Below are 16,693 nucleotides of genomic sequence, written 5' to 3'. Positions count from 1 at the left end.
TACATTTTGCTCACAATTAGGTTAGTCCCTTACTTAGGTAGGTTAGAAATTCAAACCATTTATTTAGGTAGGTTTAGGGACTTTAGTTAGTGTCAACTGAGTACTAGCCTAATCTGTACTCACCATTAATTACAGTTGACTATACTTATAGAGACTGATTTAATAAACTCAAATTCATGTAAAGGTGATTTCGTACTAACCAGTTTACAGTGTCAAGCCTATGAGCTACCATTTAATTAGCTCATAAGTCAGAATGACTAGGCTACTAATCTCACTGTCGACTCAGAATTTTCCTTGATTTTAATGAATAAACTTTTCAGTTCTCTACTTTTCTATTATTTTAGCTAGTTAGCAAATTAGTTGTACCATCAGTCAGCATGACTACTGCACGGCAGTGCACATTAAATTCAACTTCCTCATTTGAATTTGAGGTGATCGTGATGCTGCGTGATGTTATTGTCTAGTAACTCAATAGTTACAAGTCACAGCGACCCTAGACAGTGACCTTACTGTGGTGTCATAGTCTCCTTGATCTTGAATGACTAATAATACTTTACTGTATAATCATACAATAGTGTTATCAGTTCTTAGGAACTTATTCTGAGTTTAACTACGATTCAGCAGCTACGTAATACACCATTACATGTCACTGCGACCCTAGTTGTTGAGTTTATTGTGAGCTTTAGAGCGTTCCTGATTACCGATAACTTAATCATTTAATGTTTCAATATTTCATGCATGTTTCCACTAAGGGAAACTGCAAGCCTATTACAACTCTGAACAAGAGTAATTTCTTTCACTTCCCACTGAGACAACCGTGATGAAACTACGATGTGATATCACGTAACGAAACATTACACGTCACTATGACCCAAGATATCGCATCACCGTAGATTCTGTTAGTTTAAATTGGGAGAGTTAAATTCTATAAATATTGTGTAGGCTACAAACAACATGTTTCATTCGACATGTAAATAGCAAGACTCAAGTTCTTGTAAGTCCTTGATAAATCCGGGACGTTCGTTATGTGTGTACTAACATACTAACATACTAATGTATTAATCTTAATATCACTTCGGGATAGGTCAGTACAACACATTACACTGCGACCCTGGGAACCCCCCCCCGGAGTTATGTTGGATATTTCCAACATCGAATACAGCATTGTTGTATTCTCATTACTTATTACTAACCATATTAATATTGTAGTAAGTAAAATTAACAACTCGTAGAATTCTCCTGTACTAATAATTCATCTGTGCATTAGGCTAGAATTCTCACGTCATCTGACGCCAGTATTGCGTCAGATTTCTTTACAGTAAAACACATTATATACAATTTGTGTGAGAATTAAATACGATTCTCCATAATTAAAGCATTCTGTATGACAACTGATTGCAGACGAATTGTTTTCTAACTAAAAGCCGAATAGAGCGTTAGAATTATACCGTCTACCTCGCAGTAGTGTTAACGTCATCAATGAATGCTATGGGGAGACATTAATTCCTCTCCCTTGTATCTTTACTATTCTTAAATAGTTAAATAATAATATTTCGTTCCTCTAAATAATAAACCCGTCCAGTCTTTAGAGTTTCAAGCGCGAATGCGAGAAATATTAATGTTCATGCCAATAATTTGTGTAATGAACGTCGACTCGGCGTGGGGGGAGGGACGCGACGCCATACTCACTCGGTGAGGGAGTCGGTACGCGTACACGTGGGGAACCGAAGAGAGGCAGACCTGCGCTTAACGTACTCACAAAAGACGCCATTGTCCAGTAAATAGGACACGTGTGTCTATCCACAGATGAAAGCCGCCACTGTGAGGCGTGAACGACCTTGCAGATAATATCTTCAACTAGTGCTGGTGTTAAATAAGGGACCCCTAGACTTGGTTCCTGACGACACGTGATCAGCCAGCTTGAAACGCATCAATCCAGGATAGGTTCACCGGAGCCTGGTATGCGAAATTACGGCAATCTTAATACTTACACAGTGCCCACAGCTAAGTACCTTTTATTTGATGCATCATTTACAGGTTTAATAATAGCGGGGTGATTGCGCGTCACGCGGCACGACAACACCTAATAACAGGTGATTAGAAATTTCTCTGTAGATATCAATAATCTTGAATATGTATTGAGTAGTTAAATCAATTGCTACTGGTAGTTATTTATTTTGCAGCTCGAGAGACGAATTCCTCATGCTGTCTTCTCCATGTTAACCGTGTCAGACGTCGGTGTACCAGACTTGGAGATTAAGAGGACTGCCAGGGTTATCTAAAGGAATCTATTACCAGCTAAGGCTTATTTCTTTTACTCATAACATTGCAATTTGATACATTCAGAATGTTTTCAACATAATGTGTGATTTACTGTAATTCATTATTATGCTCATATTCATGTTCTTCTTTGTATGAATAATATTATATTCAACATTAATTATAGGATTAGATTATTATTAATAGAATTAGTGAACGAACCACACTGATTCCTGGACGTACTGACCTCCAGTAATAACCCCCCAATGTAGGTGTTTGAGGTTTGGTTTTAATAATACAGCCCATTAATTATTTTTATGATCATACTTTCTAGTCATATCCATAGTCACTGGTTTCTTCTAGAACTTTATCTAATGATCTGAAATTCTCAGTTTCCCTCTTTACTTTAAAAGCGGGTGGTCCTTCGTAATTTAATTTACTACTTTAATTATTAATTAATCAGAATCAAACCCAAATCTCCCACAGGTGGCATGAGTGAGGTGGGTGGCATGAGTGAGGTGGGTGGCATGAGTGAGGTGGGTGGCATGAGTGAGGTGGGTGGCATGAGTGAGGTGGGTGGCATGAGTGAGGTGGGTGGCATGAGTGAGGAAGTGGCATGAGTGAGGAGGTGGCATGAGTAAGGTGAGTGGCAAGAGTGAGGTGGGTGACATGAGTGAGGTGGGTGGCATGCGTGAAGTGGGTGGTAAGAGTGAGGTGGGTGGCATGAGTGAGGTGGGTGGTATGAGTGAGGTGGGTGGCATGAGTGAGGTGGGTGGCATGAGTGAGGTGGGTGGCATGAGTGAGGTGGGTGGCATGAGTGAGGTGGGTGGCATGAGTGAGGTGGGTGGCATGAGTGAGGTGGGTGGCATGACAGGTGCGGAACAAGGCACTGTGGAAACACCTGGCCACCCACGAGTGACTGACATACTTCATGACAACTGACAGCTAGACACTCAACACGTCATTCCTATGACAGCTAATGACCTGACTCTTACTGAATCACCTGCAGGCAGTTAACGAGGCCATCGCCAGTGTAACTGCCAAAGTGTTAATGACTCATAGTTACACTGTATTGTCCCACCTGGTAATGACCAGACAGGCTCTTCCAACGGCCTAATTAAACCCCACATTAATGATGCATAATAATATTGATTGTTATAGGGGTAGAGACCAGCCGTTATCACATTGTATGATAACCACCACCAGGGCAGCCAAGTATGATAACCACTACCAGGGCAGCCGGGTATGATAACCACCACCAGGGCAGCCGGGTATGATAACCACTACCAGGGCAGCCGGGTATGATAACCACCACCAGGGCAGCCAAGTATGATAACCACTACCAGGGCAGCCGGGTATGATAACCACCACCAGGGCAGCCAAGTATGATAACCACTACCAGGGCAGCCGGGTATGATAACCACCACCAGGGCAGCCGGGTATGATAACCACCACCAGGGCAGCAGGGTATGATAACCACCACCACCAGGGCAGCCGGGTATGATAACAACCACCAGGGCAGCCGGGTATGATAACCACCACCAGGGCAGCCGGGTATGATAACCACCACCAGGGCAGCGGGGTATGATAACCACCACCACTAGGGCAGCCGGGTATGATAACCACCACCAGGGCAGCCGGGTATGATAACCACTACCAGGGCAGCGGGGTATGATAACCACCACCAGGGCAGCCGGGTATGATAACCACCACCAGGGCAGCCGGGTATGATAACCACCACCAGGGCATCCGGGTATGATAACCATCACCAGGGCAGCCGGGTATGATAACCACCACCAGGGCAGCGGGGTATGATAACCACCACCAGGGCAGCGGGGTATGATAACCACCACCACTAGGGCAGCGGGGTATGATAACCACCACCACCATGGCAGCCGGGTATGATAACCACCACCAGAGCATCCAAGTATGATAACCACCACCAGGGCAGCCGGGTATGATAACCACCACCACCAGGGCAGCCGGGTATGATAACCACCACCACCAGGGCAGCCGGGTATGATAACCACCACCAGTGCAGCCGGGTATGATAACCACCACCACCAGGGCAGCCGGGTATGATAACCACCACCACCAGGGCAGCCGGGTATGATAACCACCACCAGGGCATCCGGGTATGATAACCACTACCAGGGTAGCCGGGTATGATAACCACTACCAGGGCAGCCGGGTATGATAACCACCACCAGGGCAGCCGGGTATGATAACCACCACCAGGGCAGACGGGTATGATAACCACTACCAGGGCAGCCGGGTATGATAACCACCACCAGGGCAGCCAAGTATGATAACCACTACCAGGGCAGCCGGGTATGATAACCACCACCAGGGCAGACGGGTATGATAACCACCACCAGGGCAGCCGGGTATGATAACCACCACCAGGGCAGCCAAGTATGATAACCACTACCAGGGCAGCCGGGTATGATAACCACCACCAGGGCAGCCGGGTATGATAACCACTACCAGGGCAGCGGGGTATGATAACCACCACCAGGGCAGCCGGGTATGATAACCACCACCAGGGCAGCCGGGTATGATAACCACCACCAGGGCATCCGGGTATGATAACCATCACCAGGGCAGCCGGGTATGATAACCACCACCAGGGCAGCGGGGTATGATAACCACCACCAGGGCAGCGGGGTATGATAACCACCACCACTAGGGCAGCGGGGTATGATAACCACCACCACCATGGCAGCCGGGTATGATAACCACCACCAGAGCATCCAAGTATGATAACCACCACCAGGGCAGCCGGGTATGATAACCACCACCACCAGGGCAGCCGGGTATGATAACCACCACCACCAGGGCAGCCGGGTATGATAACCACCACCAGTGCAGCCGGGTATGATAACCACCACCACCAGGGCAGCCGGGTATGATAACCACCACCACCAGGGCAGCCGGGTATGATAACCACCACCACCAGGGCAGCCGGGTATGATAACCACCACCAGGGCAGCCGGGTATGATAACCACTACCAGGGCAGCCGGGTATGATAACCACTACCAGGGCAGCCGGGTATGATAACCACCACCAGGGCAGCCGGGTATGATAACCACCACCAGGGCAGACGGGTATGATAACCACTACCAGGGCAGCCGGGTATGATAACCACCACCAGGGCAGCCAAGGATGATAACCACTACCAGGGCAGCCGGGTATGATAACCACCACCAGGGCAGCCGGGTATGATAACCACCACCAGGGCAGCGTGGTATGATAACCACCACCAGGGCAGCGTGGTATGATAACCACCACCAGGGCAGCATGGTATGATAACCACCACCAGAGCAGCGTGGTATGATAACCACCACCAGGGCAGCGGGGTATGATAACCACCACCAGGGCAGCCAAGTATGATAACCACTACCAGGGCAGCCAAGTATGATAACCACTACCAGGGCAGCCGGGTATGATAACCACCACCAGGGCAGCCAAGTATGATAACCACCACCAGGGCAGCCAAGTATGATAACCACTACCAGGGCAGCCGGGTATGATAACCACCACCAGGGCAGCCAAGTATGATAACCACTACCAGGGCAGCCGGGTATGATAACCACCACCAGGGCAGACGGGTATGATAACCACCACCAGGGTAGCCGGGTATGATAACCACCACCAGGGCAGCCGGGTATGATAACCACCACCAGGGCAGCCGGGTATGATAACCACCACCAGGGCAGCCGGGTATGATAACCACCACCAGGGCAGCCAAGTATGATAACCACCACCAGGGCAGCCGGGTATGATAACCACCACCAGGGCAGCCAAGTATGATAACCACTACCAGGGCAGCCGGGTATGATAACCACCACCAGGGCAGCCGGGTATGATAACCACCACCACCAGGGCAGCCGGGTATGATAACCACCACCAGGGCAGCGTGGTATGATAACCACCACCAGGGCAGCCGGGTATGATAACCACCACCAGGGCAGCCGGGTATGATAACCACCACCACTAGGGCAGCGGGGTATGATAACCACCACCAGGGCAGCGGGGTATGATAACCACCACCAGGGCAGCGGGGTATGATAACGACCACCAGGGCAGCCGGGTATGATAACCACCACCAGGGCAGCGGGGTATGATAACCACCACCACCAGGGCAGCCGGGTATGATAACCACCACCACCAGGGCAACCGGGTATGATAACCACCACCACTAGGGCAGCGGGGTATGATAACCACCACCAGGGCAGCCGGGTATGATAACCACCACCAGGGCAGACGGGTATGATAACCACCACCAGGGCAGCCGGGTATGATAACCACCACCATGGCAGCGTGGTATGATAACCACCACCAGGGCAGCGTGGTATGATAACCACCACCAGGGCAGCGTGGTATGATAACCACCACCAGGGCAGCGTGGTATGATAACCACCACCTTGGCAGCGGGGTATGATAACCACCACCAGGGCAGCCAAGTATGATAACCACTACCAAGGCAGCCGCGTATGATAACCACCACCAGGGCAGCCAAGTATGATAACCACTACCAGGGCAGCCAAGTATGATAACCACTACCAGGGCAGCCGGGTATGATAACCACCACCAGGGCAGCCAAGTATGATAACCACCACCAGGGCAGCCAAGTATGATAACCACTACCAGGGCGGCCGGGTATGATAACCACCAGGGCAGCCAAGTATGATAACCACTACCAGGGCAGCCGGGTATGATAACCACCACCAGGGCAGACGGGTATGATAACCACCACCAGGGCAGCCGGGTATGATAACCACCACCACCAGGGCAGCCGGGTATGATAACCACCACCAGGGCAGCCAAGTATGATAACCACTACCAGGGCAGCCGGGTTTGATAACCACCACCAGGGCAGCCGGGTATGATAACCACCACCAGGGCAGCCGGGTATGATAACCACCACCAGGGCAGCCGGGTATGATAACCACCACCAGGGCAGCCAAGTATGATAACCACCACCAGGGCAGCCGGGTATGATAACCACCACCAGGGCAGCCAAGTATGATAACCACTACCAGGGCAGCCGGGTATGATGACCACCACCAGGGCAGCCGGGTATGATAACCACCACCAGGGCAGCCGGGTATGATAACCACCACCAGGGCAGCCGGGTATGATAATCACCACCAGGGCAGCGTGGTATGATAACCACCACCAGGGCAGCCGGGTATGATAACCACCACCAGGGCAGCCGGGTATGATAACCACCACCACTAGGGCAGCGGGGTATGATAACCACCACCAGGGCAGCGGGGTATGATAACCACCACCAGGGCAGCCGGATATGATAACCACCACCAGGGCAGCGGGGTATGATAACCACCACCACCAGGGCAGCCGGGTATGATAACCACCACCACCAGGGCAACCGGGTATGATAACCACCACCACTAGGGCAGCGGGGTATGATAACCACCACCAGGGCAGCCGGGTATGATAACCACCACCAGGGCAGCGGGGTATGATAACCACCACCAGGGCAGCCGGGTATGATCACCACCACCACCAGGGCAGCCGGGTATGATAACCACCACCACCAGGGCAGCCGGGTATGATAACCACCACCACCAGGGCAACCGGGTATGATAACCACCACCACCAGGGCTGCCGGGTATGATAACCACCACCACCAGGGCAGCCGGGTATGATAACCACCACCAGAGCATCCAAGTATGATAACCACCACCAGGGCAGCCGGGTATGATAACCACCACCACCAGGGCAGCCGGGTATGATAACCACCACCACCAGGGCAGCCGGGTATGATAACCACTACCAGGGCAGCCAAGTATGATAACCACCACCACCAGTGCAGCCGGGTATGATAACCACCACCACCAGGGCAGCCGGGTATGATAACCACCACCACCAGGGCAGCCGGGTATGATAACCACCACCAGGGCAGCCGGGTATGATAACCACTACCAGGGCAGCCGGGTATGATAACCACCACCAGGGCAGCCGGGTATGATAACCACCACCAGGGCAGCCGGGTATGATAACCACTACCAGGGCAGCCGGGTATGATAACCACCACCAGGGCAGCCGGGTATGATAACCACCACCAGGGCAGCCGGGTATGATAACCACCACCAGGGCAGCCGGGTATGATAACCACTACCAGGGCAGCCGGGTATGATAACCACCACCAGGGCAGCCGGGTATGATACCAGGGCACCGGCTAGTCAAGCGTCGCTGTCATATACACTGGTCATATTCACTGGTCATATACACTAGTCATATACACTGGTCATATACACTAGTCATATACACTGGTCATATACACTAGTCATATACACTGGTCATATACACTAGTCATATACACTGGCCATATACACTCGCCTTGACGTACTGCGCGGGAAGGAGAATGGTTGACTGTTGTACGGAAGATGAGTCTACCCCCGTGGTAGTCTACCCTCCGAGGTAGACTACCCCTGTGGAAGTCTACCCTGCGTGGTAGACTACCCCGTGGTAGACTACCCCTGTGGTAGTCTACCCCGTGGTAGTCTACCCTTCTGAGGTAGACTACCCCCGTGGAAGTCTACCCTGCGTGGTAGACTACCCCTGTGGTAGTCTACCCTTGTGGTAGACTACCCTCGTTGTAGACTACCCCCGTGGTAGTCTACACCTGTGGTATAGTCTACCCTCCGAGGTAGACTATCCCCGTGGAAGTCTACTCTGCGTGGTAGACTTGTAACACTGTAAAAGTGTTTGGTTTAGTTGTAGTTAATACATACATAGAGTACATGAGTCACAGACAGGGATTTGAGAAGGCGCCAGCTTGGTCGGCCTGAGTTTCACACCTCTAAGAGTTAATGACCCCAAGTGACCTGAGGTCAGATCATGTGAATTTCACCTTGCTTCTGCTAATCTTATAATTGTAGCCTGTTAGCCTTCAAACGTGCCGACGTTTAAGGAGTGGCTTGGTAGAGAGCCGGAGGCTATCTACTTGTGGGCAGAGTTAGCTACTAGGTTCCCCAATATATACTCGGAGAGCTATCGATTCTTGGAGGATTAACAGAGAAGAACAGCAGCCAGCAGAGCAGAGGAGACGGCCTAGCAGGGAGGCTGTCGGCCGGCAGGGCGAGACAGTCTCTGTCCACTACAGAACCCCCCCCCCTTTCTATCCAGCTATAGGCAGACACTTGGTGAGTTGAACATTAAGGTGACTTGGTCGTGTTTTACAAGTGTTGTGTGATGGTCAGGGGCAGTCAGTTGTAGTGTTCTCAGATTCTTGGCTGATGACTCACTTTGCATATAAATCTTGAACGTCTGAATTGCTTAAAGTATGATACTTCATATGAAATATAATTATGAATTTATTATTTAAATTGTCTTTGTTCCCTAGAGTTTTGAGTTGAGATGAGAAAGCCTCTGCGGTTTCATGATTTAATGAGTACATGATAAAGATGGGACATACTAATAATGACCTCTTGATAACATCTTTTGTGAATATTGTGATACAGACAAGTTCCATTCCTTGTCTTGTATGTAATGATCATGAATGGATGGTGGCAGCATTTCGTCTTCTACTATCTACTCTTCTACTTCTACTATCTACTCTTCTACTCCTACCTACCTACTTCTCTCCCTCCACCCCTCTCTAAACTCTCACTTTCAACTAATGACCCTCCTCGCCCCTCCCCCCTCTCTACCTCTCTCACCCCACACTCTCACTAATTACTTCACTATTCATTCCTTTCCTTTCGTTTTCTCTTATACGTTTGTGGCAGTGAAAGGTATTCTAGAGTTCTCTCTAGAGTTTCGGGTAACTGATCAAGTTACGGCGCCTTGTAGTCTTAGCACCTAGGTAGTCAAATACTTAGGTTAAAAAAAAAAAAAAAAAAATTAGGTTACAAGGTGTTGAACGAGAGAGGTTGCTTTAGGAACTCTGGGAGTACTCTAGAATAGTAAGCTAACAGGGACGGGATAACGGACTAGAGAGAGCTGTTTCCCCCGGCCTCGTTAGTTAACTGGGGGGTGGAATAATGGACAAGATAGAGCTATTTCCCCCACTCCCCGTTACAGACTACCCCCGTGGTAGTCTACCCTCCGAGGTAGACTATCCCCGTGGAAGTCTACCCTGCATGGTAGACTACCCCCGTGGTAGACTACCCCGTGGTAGACTACCTCCGTGGTAGTCTACCCCCATGGTAGACTACCTCCGTGGTAGTCTACCCCCGTGGTAGTCTACCCCCTTGGTAGACTACCCCCATGGTAGTCTACCCCCTTGGTAGTCTACCCCTGTGCTAGACTACCCCTTAGTAGTCTACCCTCCTGGTAGTCTACCCCTGTGCTAGACTACCCCTTAGTAGTCTACCCCTGTGGTAGTCTACCCCTTGGTAGACTACCCCTGTGGTAGTCTACCCCCATGGTAGTCTACCCCCGTGGTAGTTTACCCCATGTAGTCTACTCCCGAGGTACTCTACTCCGTGGTAGCCCACCCCGTGGTAGTCTTCCCCCGTGGTAGTCTACCTGGTGGTAGTCTACCCCCGTTGTAGTATACCTGGTGGTAGTCTACCCCCGTGGTAGTATACCTGGTGGTAGTCTACCTGGTGGTAGTCTAGCCCCATGGTAGTTTACCCCCGTGGTAGTCTACCCCGTGGTAGTCTACCCCCATGGTAGTTTACCCCTGTGGTAGTCTACTCCCGTGGTTGACTACCCCCGTGGTAGACGACCCCCGTGGTAGACGACGCCTGTGGTAGACTACCCCCGTTGTAGACTATCCCCGTGGTAGTCTACTCTCGTGGTAGTCTACCCGCATGGTAGTCTACCCCCGTGGTACTCTAATCCGTGGTAGACTACCCCCGTGGTAGACGACCCCCGTGGTAGACTATCCCGTTGTAGACTACCCCGTGGTAGACTACTACCGTGGTAGACTACCCCGTGGTAGACTAACCCCGTGGTAGACTACCTTCGTGGTAGACTACCCCCGTGGTAGACCACCTTCGTGGTAGTCTATCCCCGTGGTAGACTACCTTCGTGGTAGACTACCTTCGTGGTAGACTACCCCCGTGGTAGACGACCCCCGTGGTAGACTACCCCGTGGTAGACTACCCCCGTGGTAGACTACCCCCGTGGTAGACGACCCCCCGTGGTAGACTACCCCCGTGGTAGACTACCTACCTTGAGGTTACCTTGAGATGGTTCCGGGGCTTAGCGTCCCCGCGGCCCGGTCGTTGACCAGGCCTCCTGGTTGCTGGACTGATCAACCAGGCTGTTAGACGCGGCTGCTCGCAGCCTGACGTATGAGTCACAGCCTGGTTGATCAGATATCCTTCGGAGGTGCTTATCTAGTTCTCTCTTGAACACTGTGAGGGGTTTGCCAGTTATGCCACTTATGTGTAGTGGAAGCGTGTTGAACAGTCTCGGGCCTCTGATGTTGATAGAGTTCTCTCTCAGAGTACCTGTGGCACCTCTGCTTTTCAACGGGGGTATTCTGCACATCCTGCCATGTCTCCTGGTCTCATGTGATGTTATTTCTGTGTGCAGATTTGGGACCAGCCCCTCAATTATTTTCCACGTGTAAATTATTATGTATCTCTCCCGCCTGCGCTCAAGGGAGTACAGATTTAGGCTATTTAGTCGGTCCCAGTAATTTAGATGTTTTACTGAGTGGATTCTAGCAGTAAAGGATCTCTGCACGATCTCCGATTTTGCGAAACATAGCATTGGAATTGAGCTGTGTTGTTTACCAAACCTTTCGTTTCGTTAGTATGTTATTTTTGTATTTTTTATCGATTTTCATTTTGTTTTTCTTATTTTTCAGTGGTGGGAACATCAGAACATCATTTGGGAATGCATCGGACGAGGGGACGTGGGGGGGGGGGGGGGGTAGTGGTGGGGAGGCCGAGGGGAGAGGGAAGGGGAGAATGGTAGGGAAGATGAGTGGACGGGATTGGGGGATGGTGGAGAGGTCGAGGGTACAGAGAAGGGGGTAAAGGTGGGAGGACAAGGGGATAGGGGAGTTTGGGATGGTGGGGACGAGGGGACAGGAGAATGGTGGGGAGGACTAGTGGACGGGGGAGTGGGAGATGGTAGGGAGGACGAGGGGATGGGAGAGTTGAGGATGGTAGGGACCAGGGGACAGGGGAATGGAGAATGGTGGGGAGGACATGGGGACAAGGGAGTGGGGGATGGTGGGGAGGATGAGGGGATGGTGGAGTGGTGGAGTGGGGAATGGTTTGGAGGACGAGGGGACGCTGGAGTGGGGGATGGAGGAAGGGAAGGACAAAGGGATTCTGGAGGTGGATATCACACCTAACCGATCTTCTGAAGACCACATCAAAAAGGAAATCATCCTTATCGTTTTAATTTCTTTTATTTAATCTGCACTACCCTTCACAGCTAGGTGTCGCTCAGAACACCTTTTCCTTTGAAATAGTTTAAATGCCTCGTCATTAACAGACATCTTACTGCTCACGTGGCTATGGAACACTTTTTGACTCATCCTTGACTTTGGATGTTATGTCATTCTCAAGTTGCTTCTACATTGATTTTCTAATTCCTATGTATCCATGCCTAATTACTTCTTTGCATTGTGATTCCCTTCTGTTCTGTGATGTGCATTTCTCCCATTATGTTTATCCTCCTCTTTTAGCCATCTTTTCAATAGTAAGATCATATTTATATGTACAGGAAAGTTTCCATGCTAATGGTAATGACAGCTTGGATGCACACGTAACAAATTTATTTCAGAGTTGTCACCAAAATAGCGCAGACCGTAACCAGTGTTGGGTGTTGCAGAATACTTGCTTCTCATTAGAGCTGATATTACATTATTGCTGCTTTAGACATCTGTTAGCTAGAATAGTTAGAAGAATCAACTGCTTCTGTTAGCAGTAGTACCCGGGCATGAGAGTTGCAACTAAGCAACGCGGAACCAGAAATGTTGTTTCTTTATTTAGTGGACATGTTGGAGCAGCCAGTTTCTGATGGTATTTTAGTCGATGTTAGTCTTATAGCAGTGGTGAGTGTATACATGACCAGAATGATGCTGTTATATATTCCCAGAATTTAGCTATTAACACAGAGATGGCACAAAGTAACTTTATTATAGAATAATAATTTTGAGCGAACTGAATTCTAGCAGACTCCAAATTAAAATTTCTGACGAAAATTCTGATTATCTTTCGTATCAATAATTGTTTTATAAATCTGTCTGGAAAATTTTGTTATCTACCCTACCCTACACTAGTAATCTGACAATCTGAACACTAGAATCCGTTATCGACCCAAAAAATTATTAGATAAATAAATGTATTATAAGACACTAGACGCCATCTTAGCCAGGTTCCTCCCTCAGTTACTCGCTGGTGGTGCTGGACAACCCCAACCTGCACTCCCTCTGGAACACCACCAACCTCACCGTCGACAACGGCAAGGTGTTCGTCCAGTCCAACCCCAAGCTCTGCCTCCACCACATCCAACAACTAGTGAACGACGCCAACATCACCGGCCTCTCGGAGACTGACGTCTCCTCCACCTCCAACGGCGACAAGGCTCCATGTGAGTGCATTTTAGTCTCCCATGTCTGTAGCCATGGCTATGTGTGTCTTGTTGCAGGCTCAGTACGTTCGTGAAGATTATGGTGCTCGAGTGTACTTGGGTGTTGTGAGAGGCGCGAATGGGGGGGAACATGAGTCAACTTAAAGGAGTTAAGGATGTCTATAGGAGGTGAGCAGTGTGTGAGGTCGGTGATAGCTCAACGAGAGTGAGTGAAATGTTATTGTCCCCGCGGCGCAGTGGTAAAACACTCGAGCACTTTGGTCTGGGTTCGTATCCTGGCCGAGGAGGATTGACTGGGCGCCAGTCCTTAACTGAAGCCTCCGTTCACCCAGCATTGAATGGGTACCTATGCAGGCGATGAGTCACAATAACGTGGCTGAAGTATGTTGACCAGACCACACACTAGAAATTGAAGGGACGACGACGTTTCGGTCCGTCCTGGACCATTCTCAAGTCGATTGTGATGAGGACAGGTAGGGACAGGCATTAAATAGGCAAGAGAGAGCTGAGGAGGAAAGTCAGGTGTAGGGGATAGTAGTAATGAGAACTGCAGCAGGCCTATTGGCCCATACGAGGCAGCTCCCATTATAACCACCGAAGGAGATAGTAATAGGAATAAGAAGAGGATAGCAAGGGAGCGTAGAAGACAATGAACAGAAAAAGGGAGAAGAGAGAAAGAAAGGGAAAGAAAGGGAAAGAGAAAGAAAGAAATGGAAGGGGGAAAGCTTATGTTAAGTCACGTTTGTTAGAAAGATTAGAGCATTTGAGTATATACTGTGAAAGGGAAGAGTCCACAGCAACAAAGCCAGGACTCAAGTTCATGTTGGGTACATTGTTAATAAGAGCCGATTCTACAAGACGGCGTCTGTGTAGAGTAGAGGCAGGAAAGATTAATTTGGAGGAAGACCAATCAATGGGATGATTAGAATCCCTCACATGGCAGAAGAGAGCATTGTTAGTGTCAGCAGACTTAACACTTCTCTTGTGTTCTTTAAGTCTGTCATTCAGTGTACGGCCAGTTTCGCCAAAGTATTGGAGAGGACAAGATGAACAGGAAATAGAGTAGACACCAGCAGCAATAGAAGCAGGAGGAGCAGTGTGAACTAGATTGCTGCGAAGTGTGTTAGTTTGTCGAAAGGCGAGTTTAATGTCAAGAGGACGAAAGGTATTGGTAAAAGTTTTGAGTTCAGATATGAAGGGAAGGCATAGTACAGTGCTACTAGTGTTGGAAGCAGGTTTAGGATGAAAGAAATTTCGTTTTGCTTGAGAGTGGGCACAGTTGATGACATGCAAAGGATAACCAAGGCGAGAGAATGATTTGTAGATAAAGGCAATTTCAGAATCAAGAAACTGAGGGTCGCTGATGCGTAGAGCGCGGAGGAAGTACGGCCAGTTTCGCCAAAGTATTGGAGAGGACAAGATGAACAGGAAATAGAGTAGACACCAGCAGCAATAGAAGCAGGAGGAGCAGTGTGAACTAGATTGCTGCGAAGTGTGTTAGTTTGTCGAAAGGCGAGTTTAATGTCAAGAGGACGAAAGGTATTGGTAAAAGTTTTGAGTTCAGATATGAAGGGAAGGCATAGTACAGTGCTACTAGTGTTGGAAGCAGGTTTAGGATGAAAGAAATTTCGTTTTGCTTGAGAGTGGGCACAGTTGATGACATGCAAAGGATAACCAAGGCGAGAGAATGATTTGTAGATAAAGGCAATTTCAGAATCAAGAAACTGAGGGTCGCTGATGCGTAGAGCGCGGAGGAAGAGAGAGACGAGGACACTTTTCTTAACAGAAGGAGGATGGTAGGAAAAGAAGTGAATGTACATGCCACTATGCATGGGTTTACGGTAGACAGAGAAAGAGAACCCAGACACAGAGCTGTGAACATGAACATCAAGAAAAGGAAGGAGGGAATTAGATTCCCACTCAACTTTGAAATGGATAGGAGCCAGATTGTTAAGAGGGGCGAGGAAAGGCTGGAAAAGATTAAGGTCATGAGGCCATAAAGCAAAAATGTCATCAACATAGCGAAGCCAGAGAGAGGGACGAGTATCAATAGAAGGAAGAAGAACAGTTTCGAAGTATTCCATGTAGAAATTAGCAAGAACAGGGGAGAGAGGGGAACCCATAGCGACACCGAAAGTTTGAGTGTAATATTTACCGTTGAAAGAGAAAGAGTTAGATTCAACACAGAGTCTAATGAGATCGAGGAAAACGTCAGTGGAAAGTGGGAGAGGAAGGAGACCCTCTGACGCCTTCTGTCTGAGGAAAGAGAGAACGTCATCGAGCGGAACATTAGTGAACAGAGAGTCGACATCAAGACTAAGCATTTTACAAGAGGGTTGCAGGCGCAGGCGAATGGGTACCTGGTTGGTAAACGATTTGGCGGGTCGTATTCCAGGGAAAATTATTAATTAAGAACCTGCCCCAAACGCTATGAGTGCTCGTGGCTTTACAGGATTGTAAGAACTCTTATATATATAAATAAGCACAAATGTGTAGGATGATTCATGTAGGTAGAATTATATGGAAGGACAGAGTGCTGGGCAGGATAGAAGTGAGGGAACATATATATATGTGTATATATATATATATATTTATATATATATATATATATATATATATATATATATATATATATATATGTATATATATATATATATATATATATATATATATATATATATATATATATATATATATATATATATATATATATGTATGTATGTATGTATATATATTAATTAATTAATATTAACAGCAATACCATATTAACAGGGACTTGATGAAATAACGTGAGTAACCCCTCACTAGCTCTAGTTGCCCTTGGGAGGTAGTGATCTTTGGGGGGGGGGTTAAATACCCTGAAATTACCATCTCTTTTAGGAGTTTGAGTTGTGGTGT

General features: G+C 48.5%; 1 protein-coding gene across 1 annotated transcript in view; it reads left to right on the top strand.

Moving 5' to 3' along the window:
- LOC123774536 (insulin receptor-related protein) overlaps positions 1–16,693 on the top strand; it is an 879,124-nt gene that overhangs the window by 597,478 nt on the left and 264,953 nt on the right. Inside the window, exon 11 of the mRNA XM_069303789.1 lies at positions 13,593–13,795. Within this exon, the coding sequence (XP_069159890.1) occupies positions 13,593–13,795 (203 nt within the window). The remainder of the gene's footprint in view (positions 1–13,592; positions 13,796–16,693) is intronic.

The sequence above is a fragment of the Procambarus clarkii genome, chromosome 51, assembly GCF_040958095.1.
Source record: "Procambarus clarkii isolate CNS0578487 chromosome 51, FALCON_Pclarkii_2.0, whole genome shotgun sequence".
In the NCBI taxonomy this organism is placed as follows: domain Eukaryota; kingdom Metazoa; phylum Arthropoda; class Malacostraca; order Decapoda; family Cambaridae; genus Procambarus; species Procambarus clarkii.
Note: the sequence above shows the minus strand (reverse complement) of the source record. Positions and strands in the feature narration are given on the sequence as shown.